We start from the raw sequence: 19,491 nt of genomic DNA on the forward strand, positions 1-19,491 counted from the left end.
AACTCTTCCTACTTTCATAATGTGATCAATATATGAACCAAGCAAACAGATATACGAGAGATATTTTACCCAATTCAAAGGTATGAACTATGAAGCCTCAAAAGTGAAAACAACTCAGTTTGCATTGTCGCACATGCAAACACATGTTTGCATCGTCGCAAATGCAGACACTTGTTTGCATCGTCGCAAATGCAGACACTTGTTTGCAATATCGCAAATGCAAACACTTGTTTGCAAACGTTTGTTTGCAGAACAGATTGCTACAAACAGTTGTTTGCATATCAGATTGTGCAAACACGTGTTTGCAGAAAAACGTAAGCGAAAAAACACCGTATTTTTCTGGTTTTTTTTTTTGAAAAAAGTATTGAAAGTGGATCTTGTTAGAAAGCTAATGAAAAATCATTTCTAAATACATAAATTTTATTGAAATCCGACATCTCAAACAAAAGTTATATCGATTTAAAGTTTAAAGAAAAATAAAAGAATTTAGTTACACAAAAAGACAAAAAAAGATAATTTAGTCTTTGTATACTTTTTGACCTGAATAATAATTTTCAAATGTTTTGTGCTTTTCTACTCATTTTCAATATTATTTTGACCTTTCTAGTTATTACCTCTTTATATATTCGCAGCACCTTGGCCGCAGAACTGCTAAATCTATGGTCTCTCACTCTCTCTTATAATATGAGAAGTTAAATTGGATATCTTTTGCGAGGTCTCTGATCTCCACAGCTTGACCTACACACCCTTAACTGCCAAGAGCCCCCTCTATTTCCTTTGAAGTCCGGGAGTTTAATTAAAAGAAAAAGAAGGCTAGATCTTGGCTGCGTGAAGTTAATATTTTTCTCATGGCCCGCTGACCGCTTGCATGTGTATTAGTATATGCATATTTATTTTTCTCAACTTACCTGTTTTTACATGCAGGGGAGTTGTTCCATGATGTTCAGCCATTTGTAAAGTCAGCGTTTGATGTATTAGGGTTATGTATATGGATTGGCCACCCAATATAACCCGGATCGACCAACCGGCAGTGGCGAGGCCAGGATTTATAGTATGTGGGGGCACATTTAGTACCAATAAAAAATTAATAACAAGATAAAATCATGTATATTAATTCTAGTAATATCATTGATTCTCTCTCTCCCTCTCTCTCTCTCTCTTGTGACGGTTAAGGATAATGGTTGTGATGGTAGTGGTTGCAATTGATCTCTCTAGTGCACGACTCTAGTTGTACACCCTCATTGATAAGACGTTAACGATGATAATATTATAATGGTAGCATTTTACTAACATGTAGACGCGTCTATATATAGTTGGTCAACGAAGTCCCAACTGAAATTTCAATGAGTTTTAACCGATTTGCTCTTTGTAATCCAAAGAGACATTATTGGTTACATCAGTAGGATCTTACCGTCGTGTAAACACATCCACTAGTTTCGCTTGACATTTTGATGTGTTCTTCACTAACAAACATTTCACATAGCCAGTGAGACGCTACTGATGGTTAGCACGACCTCTTATTGTTGGTGGCTTACCAGATCAAAAAGTCACGTCCACAACCTATTGACTGAACCCTACCATAGAGAGAAAATGAGAGATGCAACTGGACGAGACCTAATCATTGGCCACCAGTGTTCATTGATGGAGAAAAAATTTGGTATGTGCAACTAACAATTGATTTTGTCTTAGTCAATTTACACAGTAAATTATGACGTATATGCGTACGGAAAACAGGATTAACGACTTCACTTGGACTTTTATGTAATGACTTATAGTTGGTGGGCTTAAATTATATGTTCTTAAAATAGATAACTCCAATTCAATTTTAATATCACACTTGTAACAAAAGGGAGGAAAGTAAATGCACTTACTAGGTACACTCACATCCGGAGGTATTTTATGTTTTAAGTTAAAGGAGCTAGGAGTGTAGATAACAAGATGTGTGAGTGCACTTACCATCATCACCATTGGGATGTGGGGGCATGTGCCCCCACATGTCCCGTACTGCCATCGCCCCTGCCAACCGGGTCGACCAAGAGAGAACTGGTCCCACCGTCCAGTGACAGGCCTTTCCAGGTACCCTCGAGTTCAGCTACAACAACCCCTGACCAAGCATCCATTCGCCCTCTGCAGGCACCTCCTGGTATGCTTAGTCAGGGATCTATTCGGCCTCTGCAGACACCCCTTCCACGGGCACGCCTAGAGGCCCATCTCCAGTCTCTATCGGCACCACCTGCTCCGAGTATCCTTCAACAGGCTGCTGGTCTCACCGAACAGCGACCCGACACCGTCCCGCCTTCTTCGGCAGAGGAGCCCACATCGGATTTGATCGGCCCACTGGTTTCCGACCCTTCCACTGTGAATATGGGCACTCCTCCCGTGATCGACGCCCTCCACCTCATCTGGCAGATTACGACTGTTACAATATCTCCCTGCCATATTCTAATTATCGGTCCAACACTCCTTATCCTCTCACGGATTATCTCTCAGTTGCACCTTTCTCTAAGGACCATAAGATATTCCTCACAGCGGTCCTTTCACATAAAGAACCCACTTCCTTCAAGGAGGATATGACTTCCCCTCATTGGAGGGAGGCCATGGCCACAGAAATCAAGGCCCTTGAATCAAACAATACTTGGACCATCTTCCAGCTGGAAAGAAACCCATTAGATGCAAATGGGTTTACAAAATCAAATTTAATGCTAACGGTTCCATTGAACGCTACAAGGCACGACTCGTTGCCAAAGGTTATACTCAAGTCGAAGGACTTGACTACACTGACACCTTTGCCCTTGTCGCGAAGTTAGTGACAGTCAGGGTTCTTCTGTCCATTGCCGCAGTCAAAGGTTGGTCTCTCCACCAATTGGATGTCAACAACGCCTTTCTCCAAGGAGATTTGGACGAAGAAGTTTTCACGAAATTACCACCTGGCTTTTCACCTCAGGGGAGACACGTATATGTCGCCTTAAAAAATCTCTTTGTGGTCTAAAGCAGGCATCTCGCCAGTGGTTCTCTAAATTTTCCTCCGTACTCCTGAAACGAGGTTTCATTCAATCCCTTTCCGATTACTCTCTCTTTACATATCCACATCGATATATGTCTTGGTTTATGTTGACGACATCATAATCACAGGGAATAACAATTCAGCCATATCTTCCCTCAAGTCCTTCCTTCGCTCTGCTTTCTCTCTCAAAGATCTTGGTCGTCTTCAATACTTCTTGGGTACTGAGGTATCCCGATCTTCGAAAGGTATATTTTTTATGTCAACGCAAGTATATCGTTGACATTCTCAAGGACTCTAGACTCACCGCTTCCAAAATTTCCCTTTTTTCTATGGATCAAAAGTCCAAACTCACTACAACAGATGGTCAACCTCTGGAGGATCCCACAGTATATCGTCGCCTTATAGGCCGCCTCATTTATCTCATCGTGACTCGCCCAGACATCACTTTCGCGGTCAACCGTCTTAGTCAATTCATGCAAGATCCTCGTTCCCCGCACATGGATGTTGCACACCGAGTCCTGCGATATCTCAAAGGTTCCATTGGAAAAGAAATCTTACTTTCTTCGACTAGTCGTCTCCTAATCTCTGGTTTCTGTGATTCTGACTGGGTTGGCTGTCCCACAACCAGACGATCCACCACTGGCTATCTCACAATGCTTGGATCCAGCCCACTTTCTTGGAAATCCAAGAAACAACACACCATTGTTCGATCTTCCGCGGAAGCTGAATATCGGGCTATGGCCACTCTCACTTGTGAGCTTCAATGGTTCAAATCTCTTTTATCCGATCTAGGGATTGGTCACTCTTCCCCCATGTCGGTCCAATGTGACAATCGCGCGGCTATTCACATTGTCGAAAATCCAGTATTCCATGAACGAACCAAACACATAGAGATCGACTATCATCTGGTTCGTGAGAAGATTAAAAACAAATTGATCTCTCCACAATTTACTCCTTCCTCGGAACAACTCGCTGGCATACTTAAGAAGCCACTGGGTGCAGAAGCTTTCAAATCTATTATTGGAAAGTTGGGCATCATTGACATTTCTGCTCCAACTTGAGGGGTAGTATTAAGGTTATGTATATGGATCGGCCACCCAATCCATATAACCCGGATCAACCAACCCGGTCGACCAAGAGAGAACCGGTCCCACCGATCTCAATGTTCCAGAAGCTTCCATATTGTATTTAGATAAACATCATATACTTGTAATCATTATCCTAGATTTACCCTAATTGTATTTCATTAGTCTATAAATACCTGTAACTCACATTGTTATCAATACACAAGAGAAATATTAATCTCTAACTGCTTCTTCTTTATTATTCAGAAATATCTTTCTATCGTTCGACTAATACTCAAACTATCTAAAAGATAGTTCTTACAGGATGGATATAACGTTTCCATATTTTGCTTATGGGAAAACTCATTCTGGGAAAACACACAGTGTGGTCTTGTGTTCAAGTATTGTTGCCTAACCCGTATGAACCTTAACCAGGGTATTGGTTCTACTTGATCGACCCCAACGTCTCTAGCATCCTCAGGCATTACTGTTTCAGGGTTTCGATATATCGAATGATTTATTTATGCTCTAAATTGTAGGTTTAACCATGAATCCTAATCTTTATTGACCTTTAGGTTACATCTAAATTGGCACTCATGCACAACGTCCTTTACTTGTCACTGGTGACTGGCTTTGTGTACTTTTGTATTGTCAAGGATGTCTAGTGACTTGGTCCTATTTCTATGCACCCTTCTGTAATATTCCTGTTCCTTAAAGTAATGTTGTTAGTTTTCGTTCAAAAATAGATTATGCCATATGCTCAAGATCAAATTTCTTGGTGGAATTTCTAGGTATGCTCTACTCGGTGCTGCTTCTTCCTTCGAGGTTCAATGTGGATGACAGTGTCAATCTGTGTCATTATGGTCTAAATTACAAATAATTTGAAGCTTTCACCCCTTATCATGCTTGTTCTTCTTTATATCAAAGGTGGGTTTTTCATTCGTCAAGTTCCATCAATTACTTTTATTGGCATACTAAGCAGAATGTGGTGAGTCCTCTCTATGCTATAGAGGCTGGTGGGTGATGCTTTCACTGAAGGTTTTTCCGAAGGGCAATGCGTCCCTGAGGAGTATATTCCCTTACTCGACTCAAAGCCTAAATACCATATGCGGAATATGACGGCAAAAGAAGTATGGCGCCGAAATCAGAAGGTTGGTCACATAACAGTTACATACTGCTTTTGGTTATTCCACTCTTCTAGAACTATGTTAGAGTTTAAAACTTATACTTCGCTGATCACTCTACCTGAAAAAGGACGTCTACCTCTCTCGTGTTGTTCAAGACGCGGATTAATTTAGTTTCAATGTTGAGAGTTTACAAGCATAATGGGTTCCTTACGAGTTACCGCTCCTTCGCGATCTATTGTATCCGTTAACTATTGTTTCCATCGGCGCTTTTATGATGTTCGGTTTCTTCTTTTTACAGGGTTGAACTAGCAAGGAATGGAGATGCCTATTGTCAATGGACTCATCCTTTGAAGGTAAAATGTGGCTCCTCAGTTAATTATTAAGTTTGTAACAAGCAAAATGGCACTATGTTAAAGGATTTGTTTCTCGATGGCAGTAATTTATTGGTTCTTCTGCAATCTAAAGCTGGATTTCCAGCATGGTCTGTTGCCATGTGATCTGGGAGGTAGATACAAGTTAGGTGGATGCAATATGAGAGAATTTGTGAAACCGGTCTCTAGCAAAGGAGTGTCAATAGAAGACATTCATCTAAGTTCAGATGGCACGCAAATGTACATAGATCTTGCCCCTTTCTGAAACCGATCTCGTTGTATTGTTCTAGAGGATGTGTCTTCAACAAAGGTCTCATTTATAGGACTTTAGTCCAATACAATGTACGACATTAAGTTAATGTAGTCTCGGCTTTTTATTTATATCTATGTGCTGTTAACTGAATGAATAGGATATGCTGTGCAGTCATAAATTGTAGAAGACTCTCGTCAATACAAAACTAGTGAGTCTGTTTGATTTTGTGTTTAATTTTGGACATGGTAAAATAGTTCTAAATGGGGAGTGGTTAAACTTTGTTGTCTTCTTTTCGCTTTTTATTATCATTCAATTTATTATGGAGAAATCTAGACTTCAACAGTGTTTCCTTTCACTCCAATGTTTTTGTAGATGCCTGACTTATGAAGGATTCCAACTTAACATTTTACGTAAATGTTAGTTGGCTAAAGTGTTCTTTTCCGATAACTCTTTTCCAATAACGCCATTGGCACCTCCATGTAGGTTTATTAACCCCCCATCATTGGATGCTCTAAGAAGTCCCAATATCATGGCATACTTCTACAGCCAGACCCATATGATTTATCAACACTGGTCGTCTGCCATCCGTGGGGTGATATGACTTGACTGGGCAGATTAGAAAATTGAAAATGAAATCGGAACAAGAAAAACTAATAATTCCTCAAAAGTGGATAACATAATGAAAATATAAACTACACAAAAGAAGTGGGAGGAAAGTTATCTGGCCACATTTTGTTTGTCCTAACCCAAGGTTTACAACCTTTGCCCGAAGTGCAACAAAAAAAGATAACTGGTTCTGCCAAACAACCTAAAACCAACGAAACCATCCCATGACCTTCTTCAAACGCCAATAAATCGACTGAATGGCCCAGATGAAACTAATGAACGAGCGGACCGAATCTTGGTAGGTGAATGCGAAATATATCATCAAGCCTATCAGACCAATTTGGCTCGCACTTGCTCCAACAGTAACAATATAGTAAGCAATCTTCATCAACAAAGACAGGAAAGATGAAAAAGGCCGACGCTTTTCTTCCACACAATTTTCTTCCACACAATTTTTTTTAGCAAGTCCATATTCGCTGATTTCAATGTATACGGTTTTGAAATCGTTCCAGAACTTTTCTTTTCTCTAAAGATAAAAGATAAAAGATAAAATATATATATATATATAATTGAATAAAAAGAAAAATAGATCAAAGATTAAGAAAAAAAAATGTATTACCTGAGCCCTAGCATACCTAGCATGGAGGAATACTTCAAAGTGGTCGCGAAAATCATTATTACCGATGCCTGCCTTAACTAAATTAAGGCCGGCATTCAAGACGTTAACTTCATGTGTGGATAATCCGGTTCGATAATATGAGTCTAGACCCCTTCCCCTAATTTGACTCACCTCCGCATCTCCATCTCCAATTCCATCGGGGATGTAATCATCTTGTACAATGCCTACGATGGCATCAATTCGTCCACCCTTCAACTTTACTATTCGATTTTCGATTATATTGTTTAGCGCGGTATCTTCTAAAGCCGCGGCCCCACCGACTTGAACTACGTCGGCGAAGCTCAAGTGTGGGGCGCAATGACGATTGACAAATTCTGTTCAAAACGTAAAACAAGTTAGGATTAACAAGAACTTGGTGCTTATTTTTTTATGTTGAACAAATTGAAAGATTCCCAAAATCTTTTTGAACTATCCTTAATCTTAAACTAGCTGTCCTTTCTTTTTCTCTCTCTTTCTTTCTTCTCTTTTGTATCTTATTTGGGACCTCCTTATCTACATATACTTGTCAATTTCATTATTTGAATTCTACGATTAGTTTACTAAACTTGCAGGTAACATGAACACAATAAATTTAGTTGTGGAATTTTTTCTTTCCCTACTTTCCTATCAAACACAACCCTAATGTCCTAGTTAGTAGAAAACCAAAGTAAACAGAAATCTGAATAAAATAAAATAAAGAAACTGATGATTTTGGATGATATATATGATACTTGAAGAATAGAGAAACAGAGAAATACAAAACCCAATCAAGAAAACTACAAAATCCACAAAACCCCTATCATAAATCAACAAATCCTTCTTCAAAATCAATTAATTAAAATACATAACAAAGAAGAAAGGAAAAGCAAACAGGAGTACTGAAATAAACCAAGGTAAAAATGAAGTCCCAAATGAAATCTGAAGATGTGTAAAACCAATAGATCATTTTTTTTATTTGATTCACACTCAAAAGTAGTATAAAATCTATCTTCCTGCTCTTGCTTGAGGCTCAATCGTTCATACCCACCTTTTGTTCTTCTTTTTATTCCCTTGGGTTTTGTTTTCTAGAGAGAGAAAGAGAGAGAGAGAGATTCTGCTTCCAGATTTCCCTTAAATCCTATGAAATTGCAAAAATACACCTAATGTCCTAGATAGTAGAAAACCAGAGTAAACAGAAATCTGAATAAAATAAAAGAAACTGATGATTTTGGGAAGGAGATGATATATATGATAGGAAGGGAGAAACAAAACAGAGGAATTGAAGAATAGAGAAACAGAGAAATACTTAGTATTAAGTTTTCTTGACTTACCACATAGCCTGACTGCTCTCCCAAAGCTACTCTCATCTTGTGGGACAAGTTTAACTGATCCATAGGCACCTCTAGTTCTTGTTACATAGTTGAAGGTAGTTGCATCTCTTAATCTAGAACAAAAATAAAATGAAAAATGAAAATCAAAGATGAACAAAATAAGAAATGGCTGAAAACATATACTCTTATTTGAGAATTCTTACGCTAATTTCACTAATGCTGAATTGGGTACGTTTCTTTCTTTCATTAAGCTGATGAATCCCCCATGGGCTATTTCCATTTGCCTTAGATAATTTTTATCTTCAGTTGATGCCATTGAAATAATCTTACTCTGTTTCTTTCCCCAAATATTTTTACAACTACAATCTTCTTCATCTTGTGGATGAAACAATTTATGAATCTTGAGAGGATCATAAATAGAATGTTTATGATTTCAAGTTTAAAAAAATTCTTAGCAAAGAAGAGGTAATGGATGGAACACGAAGAGGGACAGAGCCGAACTCTGGAAAACCAGTTCTCCATCTTTTTTTTTTTCTCCCTTAATCCAAACAAAATGATTTTTTTCTCAAAAATTCTTCAGTCTGATTCCATTTTGGGTATTTTTCTTCCCCAAGTTCCGTTCATCAAGCTGATTGTCTCCTGGTTATTTTGCAGAGAGAGAGAGAGAGGAAGAGATTCGAAATTTCTCGGCTTATATATGAAATCTACGGATGAGTTTAGAGAGAGAAAGATTGGAGGGTGAAAAGACTAAAATGGGTAAGTTAAGAAGCTGCCGTTAATTGTAACGGTGACCTCCAATCTACAGTACCAATGCAATCCAAGCCGTCCAAAAATAAATGCAATCCTAGCCGTCCATTTTCCTTGATGGGTAACAAGATCCTGGATGAATCTCTCATTCCCTCCAACGTCATTTCACAATACTCTTCTCTGAATCTTCTATATTAAAATCATCCTCAATCAATTGCTAGTATTTGTTCTGCCTAGCTTATATTAATGGTTTAATTACTGTTCTTAGTAATGCTAATGTTGACTTTGATCTAAAACTTAGAATTTTAGGGTTAGGGTTTTGGATATGCTTTTACCAGATTTTCTTGAAAAAAAAAACAAATTATTAGATCAATATCTGAGATATCAAGATATATTGTCTTCAATTGTTCTGATTTTGAATAAAGGAAGCTTAGAGTTGAAGATGAGATCTGGTAGGTTTTTAGAAACCCTAGCTTTTGAACAAGAATCAAAACTCTTGATTGGTGAAAAAGAAGATATATTAGTTGAAGTATTGGGTTTGATTAGTAATTCAGATTCTAAAGCTATTGAAGCTGGATTATCTGTTCAAAACCCAACACCCAAAAGACTCAGATTCACCATCTCATTATCAATGCCAAGAAATCAGATTCACCGTCACTTAATAAAGTGGACTTTGTCAAACCCAACACCCAAAAGACAAAATTAACCTCACATCCTTCTGTTAACAAGTTAACTACCTAAGTCCAGTCATCATTACCTTTTCAAAACCAGTAGCTGTTTTCAGGACACAAATTCCTTCTTTGTGTACACCTGACCCAAGACGGTAAGGTGGGGAGTGTCCTTGGCAGGTACTGTATCACGATTGAATGTGACTTGGAATGAGTGGCAAGTTTTTTGAGGGTTGTGTCTTTGGAAATTTGACATTTTCCTAAGCTAATCCTGACCGTTTGAACTTTGAAGAGAGGTAGGATTTGAACACCTAGCGGTTAATTTAGATCGTTTTGTGTTGGTGAGGATGAACATTTCACCCAAATTCTTTTGAGTTAATTCCTATATGGCCCCCTACTTTGTGACCAGCTTCCTTTATGGCCCCATTTTTTTCGTAAATTCAAATATGACCCCCTATTTTCATGGAAATGTCCTAACTACCCTTCCTTTAAATCTTTTTTCAAAATAAAATCAAAAAAACAAACATAATTTCACCTCACTTCCCTCTCCACCACTTATCTCTCTCCACCTCACTTCCCTCTTTTTTCATGGAAATGTTCTTCAACAGACCCGTACTCCGGCGAAGGGAACCCCCTTCGCCGGAGTTTTTAGAGAGAGAGAGAGAGATGAGAGTAAAAAAAAAATTTCCGGCCGGCGAAGGGAACCCCCTTTTTTAGGACTTGAAAGTGAAAGAAAGTTGAAAGTGGGGGAAAGAGAGTGAGAGAGAGAGTTGGGTATTACAACTTACAAAAAAATTGTAAAAATGCTCTTGACGGGAGTTGAACCTAGGATGCGTTAGGCTACAAACAAGAATCTTACCAGCTAAGCTGACATACATATAATTAATTAATTAATTTACCTCTTTTCATTTAAATAAATTACATAGACAGCCTTGAGAACAAATGACCCCTTGTGGTTGGGAGGCCAGTGCGGGCGCCTGGACCGCACTGGCCCATCCACGCCCCTGCCCAAACACAAAAGTTGTCATGGACATGAGTAGGGATCTTAGCTTTTGTATATATAAGTAGGCCGTCCTCGTCAAGTTCGTAAAATTGAACACCTAGCCCTTAAATTAAGGTCGATGTTTTGAGGATATAAGAAAATTTTCCGGGATAAAATATTTTGGTGGAAACAATTATAATTTTTTTGTTTATTCCAAACAAGTTTTGGGGAAATAAAAAAAGATTTCTTCTTCCTCCCTCTTCACTTCACACCATCATTAACTCCGGAGACCATAAACTCTGGCAACCCTCCAACACTAATTCTGGCGAAGGGACCATTCCCTTCGCTGGAATTTAAATAAATAAAAGTGAGAAGAGAGAGAAACAGACAGAAGAGAGAGAAAAAAAAGGGGAGAAAGAGACGGAAGAGAGAAAAAAAAAAAGACAGAAGATGATGAAGTCGTCGACCGACGACTTATAAGGTGCTTTTGGTTTGAGTATTTTTGGTTTTCTACCGTCTTCTCCGAAAACTTTTCTGTTTTCCCCAAAACAGTGGTCTAAATTTAATTACTTATTTTTCAACCGCAAACATTGTACTATTATTTATATATAAAATTTTACAGTATGAGAAGTAAAGTTACAACTTCATAAAGAAAAACTACAAGATACAACTTTAAGCACACTCCTTATTGTAACCTTCACCGTCGTAGTAAAAACAGACACATAAAACTTCTAAAGACTAGCAGCAACTCCGTCAACCTGCGACCATACATTCAACCGAAAAAAAAAAACAGACTTGTCTCAACAAAAACCACCACTTGAAAAACCTGAAACAGTTCAAACCCCACTAGGAAGAGCAAATGGAAACAGAAATACAAAACTTCTCAAGACTAGCAGTAAAGACCGTCACATAAAACTTCTCAAGACTCGCAGCCTCTCCGTCAACCTATGACTCATTGACTAACATCGAAAACCCGCCAAGAGGCATCCTCAACACAAACTACCACTTGAAAATCTGAAACAGTTCAAATACCACTAGAAAGAGCAAATGGAAAAAAGAAATACAGAAGTTTTTAGATTTGTTAAGAGCTGAATCTGAAGATTCCAGAGTACCCAACTAGACTTCTCTCGAAAAAAAAAATGTCTCACCACAATAGGTACAGACCGTAATCAGACACCTGGTAAATTGGGTTGTCGGATAAGCCCAAGCCAAGAAGTTTAGAGAAGCTAATGAACACACAGATAAATTACAACCAGATAAATTACAACCAGATAAATTACAACCTTGTACGAATAGATTAGCTCTCTAGACATGACACGTGACTCTCATGCAAGAGCAAAACTCCGTTTTCTAAATTACTCTCGAGATTATACAATTAGTATCAGAAATTAATATATCGGTACAAAAAATAACACCCCTCAAAAAGTTTTCAAACTCCCACGTCCCATAATCAAAATCAACTTGATGGAATCAAAGTTCAAGAATTTTAAGATAGAGAAATTCAAGGACAAGAGATCTCCAAGATTTACTATATTCCATAAAAACAAACATTATCTAAAAATAGTTACAGAATTTATAACCATTTAGTTAGGAAAATGTTTGTAAAAAAAGAAAAATATATAGGAAAATGTCAATATGCCCTACCAAATCCCTGCCACGTTGCGTGGTGAGTCAGACTTAGTGAGAGAACGTTGTCTGCTGATTTTTTTTTTTTTTTTTTGTTGAACTACTTGTCTGCAGATTTAGATGTTCTTACTAGATGCTGTATTAACTTCTAACTCTTTTTTTTTTTCAAATCATACTAGATTCCTTACAATGAGAAATAGCTCCTTGAATAGCATTATTAAGTTCCTCCTTTGATGAAGAGTTTGAGCTGTAAAGACTATTTATACCATCACCATTGACAGTAACTCGATTTGGTGAAGATTTCATTGAAGATGGACAACTTGATACAGAATTTGATTTCTTTCTTGGGTATCTAAAATTTTCTGAAAATGATTGAGATAACCCACGATTCAGTTCTTTCTTTGAATTCAAAACTCTACTTGATGATTGTTGTTGTTGTTTATTCTGTGATAATTTCTCATACAAAGTGTTTACTTTGTTCATATATTTCGTCATCATTTCTTTAGCTGATTTACTCATCCTTTTCACTGAAAATTCATGAAAAAATTCCCCATTTTCTACTCTGTTTTTCGATTCATTTCGAAACACATTTGAGAATCTGGCAAAAGAGAAGTATGAATACTTCCTGGGTTTCTTTAGTTCTTGGATATTGTTGTTGAGAGATTGGTGATGAAGATCTAGGAGTTGATAATTTTTGGAAAAATTACTGAATCGTTTGAACTCATCTTCGTCTGTAACTGAACTCTGTCTTCGAGAGGAATTACATGATTCAGTTAACAAGAAAAGATCATTTGAGCTATCAGTTGAATCACGAGAAGTAGTAGTTGAGGAAGTTGCAGATGAAGAAGAGAGAGAAAGTGATTCAACCATTGAGAGACGAGGGGAGAGATGAAGAGGAAGGATTTGACCTTTAAAGAAGAGTTCATCAGCTGGACAAAATATACTACTATTAGTATATGAAGAAAAATTGTGGGGAGATAATGAAATTGAGAATTCAAAATCTGAAGATGAGTGATGAGAAGATGGTGATGATGGAAGTGTTTTAGATGTTCTTCCATCTTTTGATCTTGCTGTCTTATCCATCTCTCTTTCTAAAACTATAGATGAATTTTAGAGAGAGAGAGAGAGAGGAAGATGGAGAGAATGAGATTCGCAAATTTCTCTAGTTATAAAATCTAATAAGGATGAATTTAGAGAGAGAAAGATTGGAGCGTGAAAGGACTAAAAATGTGACTTACGAATGAGGGGCAAGTTTCTTGAGGCTTGTGTCGTATGGGAACTTGGCATCTTTCTATAGTTAATCCTGGCCGTTTGAAGAGATGTGGGATCTGACCACCTAGCCGTTAATTTAGATCGTTTTGTGCTGATGAGGATGAACGTTTTCACCCAATTGATTCTATTAAGTCATATGACACTACTCTTTTTTTTGTTGTTGTTGAACTACCATATGACACTACTTCATCAAAAAAAAAGTCATATGACACTCATTCTAAAGATTTGAAAGTAATAATCTTTTTGTTTCATTTTTTTTTTATCTCCAATTCATCTTTTGCTTTTGGATTGTTACCCGAAGTTGTCAGGTCGACCAGCAACCAACCGCCACAACCAACAAAGGGTTTCTCTCTAATTTATCTTAATAAAGATTCGCCTAAAACCCTGTAAAGACAGAGTCGATGGTGTTGAGATCGATGGTGGTAAAGTTGAAAAGGTGAAGTTGGAGATAGAGACAGTGGGTGTGCTAATTTTCTAGAAATTACAAATCCCTCCTAAGTTACCAACCCCACAACATTTTCTTCTGTTCCAAAGCTTGAGCTTTTGCTAAGGCAATTCATGGTCATTTAATAAGAGTATTGATTGAAACGATATACAGAGAACACAAATTCAAAATATTTAGATTTTGGTACATTTTACTCTTGTAAACCAAAAAATTATTTAATAATAAACCACAATATCTCCAAGTCTACGGTCTACAAGATGCAACTCAGGAAATAATTGTTATTTAGTAAGTAAATTTCTTTTCTTTATCTTCCCCAGTGTAATTTATAAGTAAAAATGGGACTTGATGATTTTCACAATGGAATATTAAATTGATAACAATACCAATACTATAAGTTAAGTTTAAACTGATTTTTTTTAATTACGAGTATGAGGAATTTTACTGCAGTTTCGTTATATTATTGATTTATTTAGTATTAATTTTGGACGAAAAGTAATTTATGAACAAGACTATTGCAATAAGATCTACTAATTAATATCCCACATAACTACAAACGGGGTAAAATTCGCATTTGGGTTTAATGAAACTCGATACTACTGGTAACTAAAAATCAAAGCCAGGAAGGTGCCCTCGGTCCTCCTAATATGACCCTCAAGTCCAAACTTGGACTTATTTATGAGCGAGAAGCTTTGCTATTATTCAACTATAGTTCCTATCAAGGACCACTTGGAACCCACTGTGGTAGCAGTACCTTATAGATTTAGCATAAAGATCCGAACAATTGTGTCTCCGTTGAACTCATGGGAGACACACAAGTCTTTACCGTTCCGAATGCTTCGGACACAAAAATTCCCACGGGACACATGAGTAGCGATCCTACTTTGTGGAGTCTCGAGAGGAATACTATGTCGTCATTCGTTTTTAGAGTAGCTTATAGTAGACATGACTTTAGTGCAAAATCCAATTCGCAGGAATTCCACTTGGTCTCAACATTGCGCAACCTCTATAATCTCTTTATTTTACATTCTTGTTACGGATCATTGACATAACTGTCTGAGTCCTTAGGGTCTTGATTCTTGAACCACACATAACCCAAGCTTTCTTTGCTTTATTTGTCTTTTGCCTCTTTGTAGTATATACAAGTAGGTCGTCGGTCGTCCCCATCAAGTTCGTAGATATTGGACTCGGACCGTCCAACAAACTTAACTACCTATTTGGTCCTCAGCACCTAGAGTTAGGATTAGTCATCAAAATCTTATGGTTGATAATGGAAGTTGCAGTAGCTAAAAGTACACGCGCTGTACAACATCAGTGAAATGAAATCCACCCACCTTCTTCAGTAAAAACTTCAGTTGTATTTTATTTTGCAGGAGCATTACGTAGTATCCGGCTATGGGGCGCATGCAATGGATTATGCGTGAAAGATGGATTATGCGTGAAAGCTTAAATGAAAAAACCTTCTGTGCCATTAGCCATCTCTGTTCAGGGACGTACACCATGCTGTCATTTGAGAGAGATGTCTATAGAAGATGGATGCCAAATCATCTAAATCAACCCGATATAAGACCAAGTTTCACCATCACAGCCACCAGTTTATGTTTCGCATCTTCATATGTTATACTTTCTACTCATGCATTGACGCAAGTGCCATAACTAGCTATATTAGTATATCATAGATTAACTCTGTTTGTTTATGGGTTTTGTCATTGACCACAAAAATATGAATTTCTCAGTCAATTTCAATCCTACTTAATCATGTGAAGAAAATCTTTCTTCGTACACATGTCCTTCATTCTCTTTAACCACAACGCTTTTAAGAAGACTCAACCGAGTCTGTGTGTGAAGTGAAGATCGAGAAGGAGAGAGAGGAATGAACCGAACAGGATGAGTGAAGAAGAGATATTGAAAATGATTTCTCTGTATTCATTTAGGTTGTTATACAAGTATATATATAGGTTAGTGTATGATAAGATATTAAGAAGATACAATCTAAAGTAATCTTAACAACTAGAGTTTGTTAGTTGACTAAGTACATGAGGGTGTTGGTGAGTGTTGACACACCCAAGTGGTCGGGTGTGTTTGTGTATACATGTGTATACGTTAAAAGCTTTCTTCCCATTTTTCGTTCAATAGAATATACATTAGCAATCAAAATATACAGAGTTGGGCTCTCGGGTGCTGCTAAAAGCGTATTTGAATAGATAGCGACTTCAGCTTACATCATTCCCATGGAGAATGTATAGCCGCTTCCTCTAAACCATTTTGAGCAAAACCCACAAGAATCAGTCATTAAGATCTCATTGAGTTCCTCAGCCGAGGGAAATATATATATAGTCCTCTTCGACAAAACCATATTTGGAGTACAAGTCCCTTAATGCACTTTCAATCCGTATATTATCTGATTCAAGTTCTGACCTCAATACTTTCTTGGTGATTGTCTATTTCCTATTGCTTTTCTTGGTTTATTCAGTATTATCAAAACAATTACTCGATTATGTCATGACACAAATAAATCATCAAACATGTAAAAATTTGTCTGGATATGTTGATATGCTTCTTTAAAGTCTAAATCATGTCCAAAAATTGATTTTATAGAGTTCTTTGCTTTTTCTCCAAAATTTTTAGAAGTTGTTTCATCCACGGTGGTTTTCAACAATTAATATACCAAGGAGATTGATCGCCAAAGATATTTTGGTGAAAAGAGGAGTTTCAGGTATTTGAGTTTTAGAGCAAGTCCAACCGCAACCTGTCTCAGGTCCTACAAACAACTTTTTCACCCAATATTTACAGCCTCAGCTCAACCCCTAAAATTTAACTCCAACCTCAGCTTCTCTTGAGGTCCTAAAATTTGAATTTGAAATTTTCTCTTTTCTACCCTCATGAGTGATATCATGAAGGCGTGTGTCATAATGCATAACATGATTATTGAAGACGAAGGGCCAAATGCTACAACCAATGTCGAGGGATGCGAAATGGGTCTTATATATCGCGGAGAATCTTTACCAGACGAATTGCTTGAACGTATGGGTCGAGTTAGAAGTCAGGAAATCTATACCCGGTTGAAGGTAGATCTTGTTGAACACTTGCGGAATACGAGATCTAACGACAACAAATAGATTTTGGATCGTTGGATTATTAAAAATGTATTTTGGATAGTTGGGTTATCAATGTAAACGTTGGATCATTAATGCATTTTAAGTTTTTTATTAATGAGTAATATTTTTTTCAATTGGACCGTTGGATGCAAAAACCCCAACATGACCGTTGGGGACTTCCCCAACGATCTGTTGGGACGTTCAACTGACCCTTAAGTAAGGACCGGCTGAAGTTGGGTTTGAGGGATGGGAAGTCCCCAACGGTCTGTTGGGACGTTCAGCTGACCTTAATTAAGGACCAACTGAATTTAGACTTGGGGGATGGGGCTGGAGCGCAACTGGACTTGGTCTTAGAGAGATTTTGGGTCAAGAAAAGCAAGGTAATTAATGGAGGTGATAGAACCCGCCAAATGTAGGTTTTTGTACCAACTGCAATTGGAGGCCCTCTCATGCAAGTTTGGTCCATTCTAATTGACCAAGTCAAAACAGGTTAGTTGGGGGGGGGGGGGGGGGGGTGCGTTAACAATACTGTGGCCCCTATTAAACCCTCCAATTCGTATTACAAATATTTCCATCTAACACACAGGAAGGAGTTAAGCGACTTCCAAAATTTACCTTAAACAATTAATTGAGAAAAATATTTCCATTTAACACATGATTTGCTAGATTTTTGTTTCCAAGCGTTCAAAAATATTCTGATTACAAATAAAGAGAAGAGAAACCCTAAAACTCTAGTAACTAAGAGTTGTTGTTAGCCGATGATTCATGGAGAATTTTCATCGTGACATTCTATCAAATATATTTTGTCGATTACCTCTCAAATCTCTCTTGGAGTGCAGAAAAGTATGTAAAACATGGCGATCTCTCGTTCCTAGTATTATTGAGTCGCGTACTAATATTATTTTCTACGAAACCCATGGTAGTAGGAATTGTTACTACGGAGAGTATGACCATGTCTGTACGAATGAGAAGAAGTCGATCTCTTTTAAAAAACTCGTAAGAATCAAGCATCCTTTTATCCTAGAAACACCTTGGGTCTTAGTTGGTTCATGCAAGGGTCTAGTTTGCATATATACATACTATCGTGTTATGGAGTATAAGGTCTATATATATAATCCCATTACTGGAGAACATCTTATTCTTCCACCATTACCCAAAAGTATTGGTTCCATAGATAGGTGTGTCGTCGGTTTTGGATTAAATCATTCAACTAATCAATACAAAGTTGTTACGATTGCTTATGCAAATAAAAGAGGTTTGTTTAATAGGCCAACACAACATAAGTTGGCCCTAGTATACACTCTAGGTGATGGTAAAGGGTGGAGATGTGCAGGAGAAGCACCTTCTTCAATTTATTACCCAGTTGTAGCAGATGGTGTCATATTTTTTAAAAATTGTCGAAGATTATATCGCTTTGATTCAACATATGAGAAGTTTGAAAGTATTCCATTACCATTTGCGTACAAAGAATATAGCATTCGAGAGCTTGAAAGACGCTTGTGTGTTTCTGTTTTAGACAAGACCGACAATTGTGTAGATTTGTGGTTCTTGAAGAAGACAACAAGGGGCCATACTAGTAGAAATTCTGATCAAATAATAACCATCGATAATGAGTTTTGGAGTTGGAGTAGGGAATTTAGAGTACCGTTTGAAATGGAACCATTGAGCCATGATGTGCAATTGTATCCGAGGCACATGCAATGGATTTTGAGTAACAAATATATTATGAGTGAAAGATTGGCATCAAAAAAAATGAAAATACCTTATGTGCCATTAGCCATTTCTACTACCAACAGAATTTTGTTCAGGGACGTATACCATTCTGTCTTTTGGTATGACCCTAAAGATGGAAGTCGTGAAATTTTTTGGGATATGAAGATGACTAATAATTTCGGTATTTATAGTGCCCTTGATATATGTAATCATGACAGCAACTTTGTTTCATTGGAAGCTTTGGGAGAGAAGTCTATTAGAAGACGACGGATGCCAAACCAAAGTGATATAAGACCAAGTTTCACGATCGCAGCTACGAGTTTATGTTTTGCATCTTTGTTATGCTTTCTACTCCAGCATTTACACAAGAGCCGTATCTAGCTATAGCAGTATCAACCTATTAAAATAAAAGCTTATTAAGATCATTATATTTTTTTGATTAAAAATGTTATTTTATTTATTCTACACCATAAACTGGTGGATTTTGTTTCCAAAATTCATTTAATGTTCAACTGAAAGTTGAAATTTGGATTTGCTTACTAATTCAAAA

At 37.4% G+C, this 19,491-nt stretch overlaps 1 protein-coding gene and 1 long non-coding RNA gene across 2 annotated transcripts; one reads left to right on the plus strand and one right to left on the minus strand.

Annotated features, from left to right (window-relative positions):
* The first annotated feature begins 4,957 nt into the window (after positions 1–4,957).
* LOC147570111 (uncharacterized) lies at positions 4,958–5,733 on the plus strand. Its single transcript, XR_015238986.1, has 3 exons — positions 4,958–5,219; positions 5,494–5,548; positions 5,632–5,733. It is a non-coding gene; the product is annotated as an uncharacterized LOC147570111 (long non-coding RNA).
* Positions 5,734–12,581: 6,848 nt separating this feature from the next.
* On the minus strand, positions 12,582–13,532 carry LOC147570112 (putative membrane-associated kinase regulator 1). The gene has a single exon (XM_086663942.1). It carries the CDS (start codon positions 13,497–13,499, stop codon positions 12,582–12,584), a length of 918 nt encoding a protein of 305 aa, XP_086520068.1. The 5' UTR covers positions 13,500–13,532.
* Positions 13,533–19,491: the final 5,959 nt, after the last annotated feature.

The sequence above is a fragment of the Eschscholzia californica genome, unplaced genomic scaffold, assembly GCF_041429995.1.
Source record: "Eschscholzia californica isolate CP2 unplaced genomic scaffold, dmEscCali1.0.p SCAF_1, whole genome shotgun sequence".
Lineage (NCBI taxonomy): Eukaryota > Viridiplantae > Streptophyta > Magnoliopsida > Ranunculales > Papaveraceae > Eschscholzia > Eschscholzia californica.

What these genes read in the sequence shown, in the direction of transcription:
- LOC147570112 (XM_086663942.1), bottom strand. Translation starts at nt 13,499, where the DNA reads ATGGATAAGACAGCAAGATCAAAAGATGGAAGAACATCTAAAACACTT.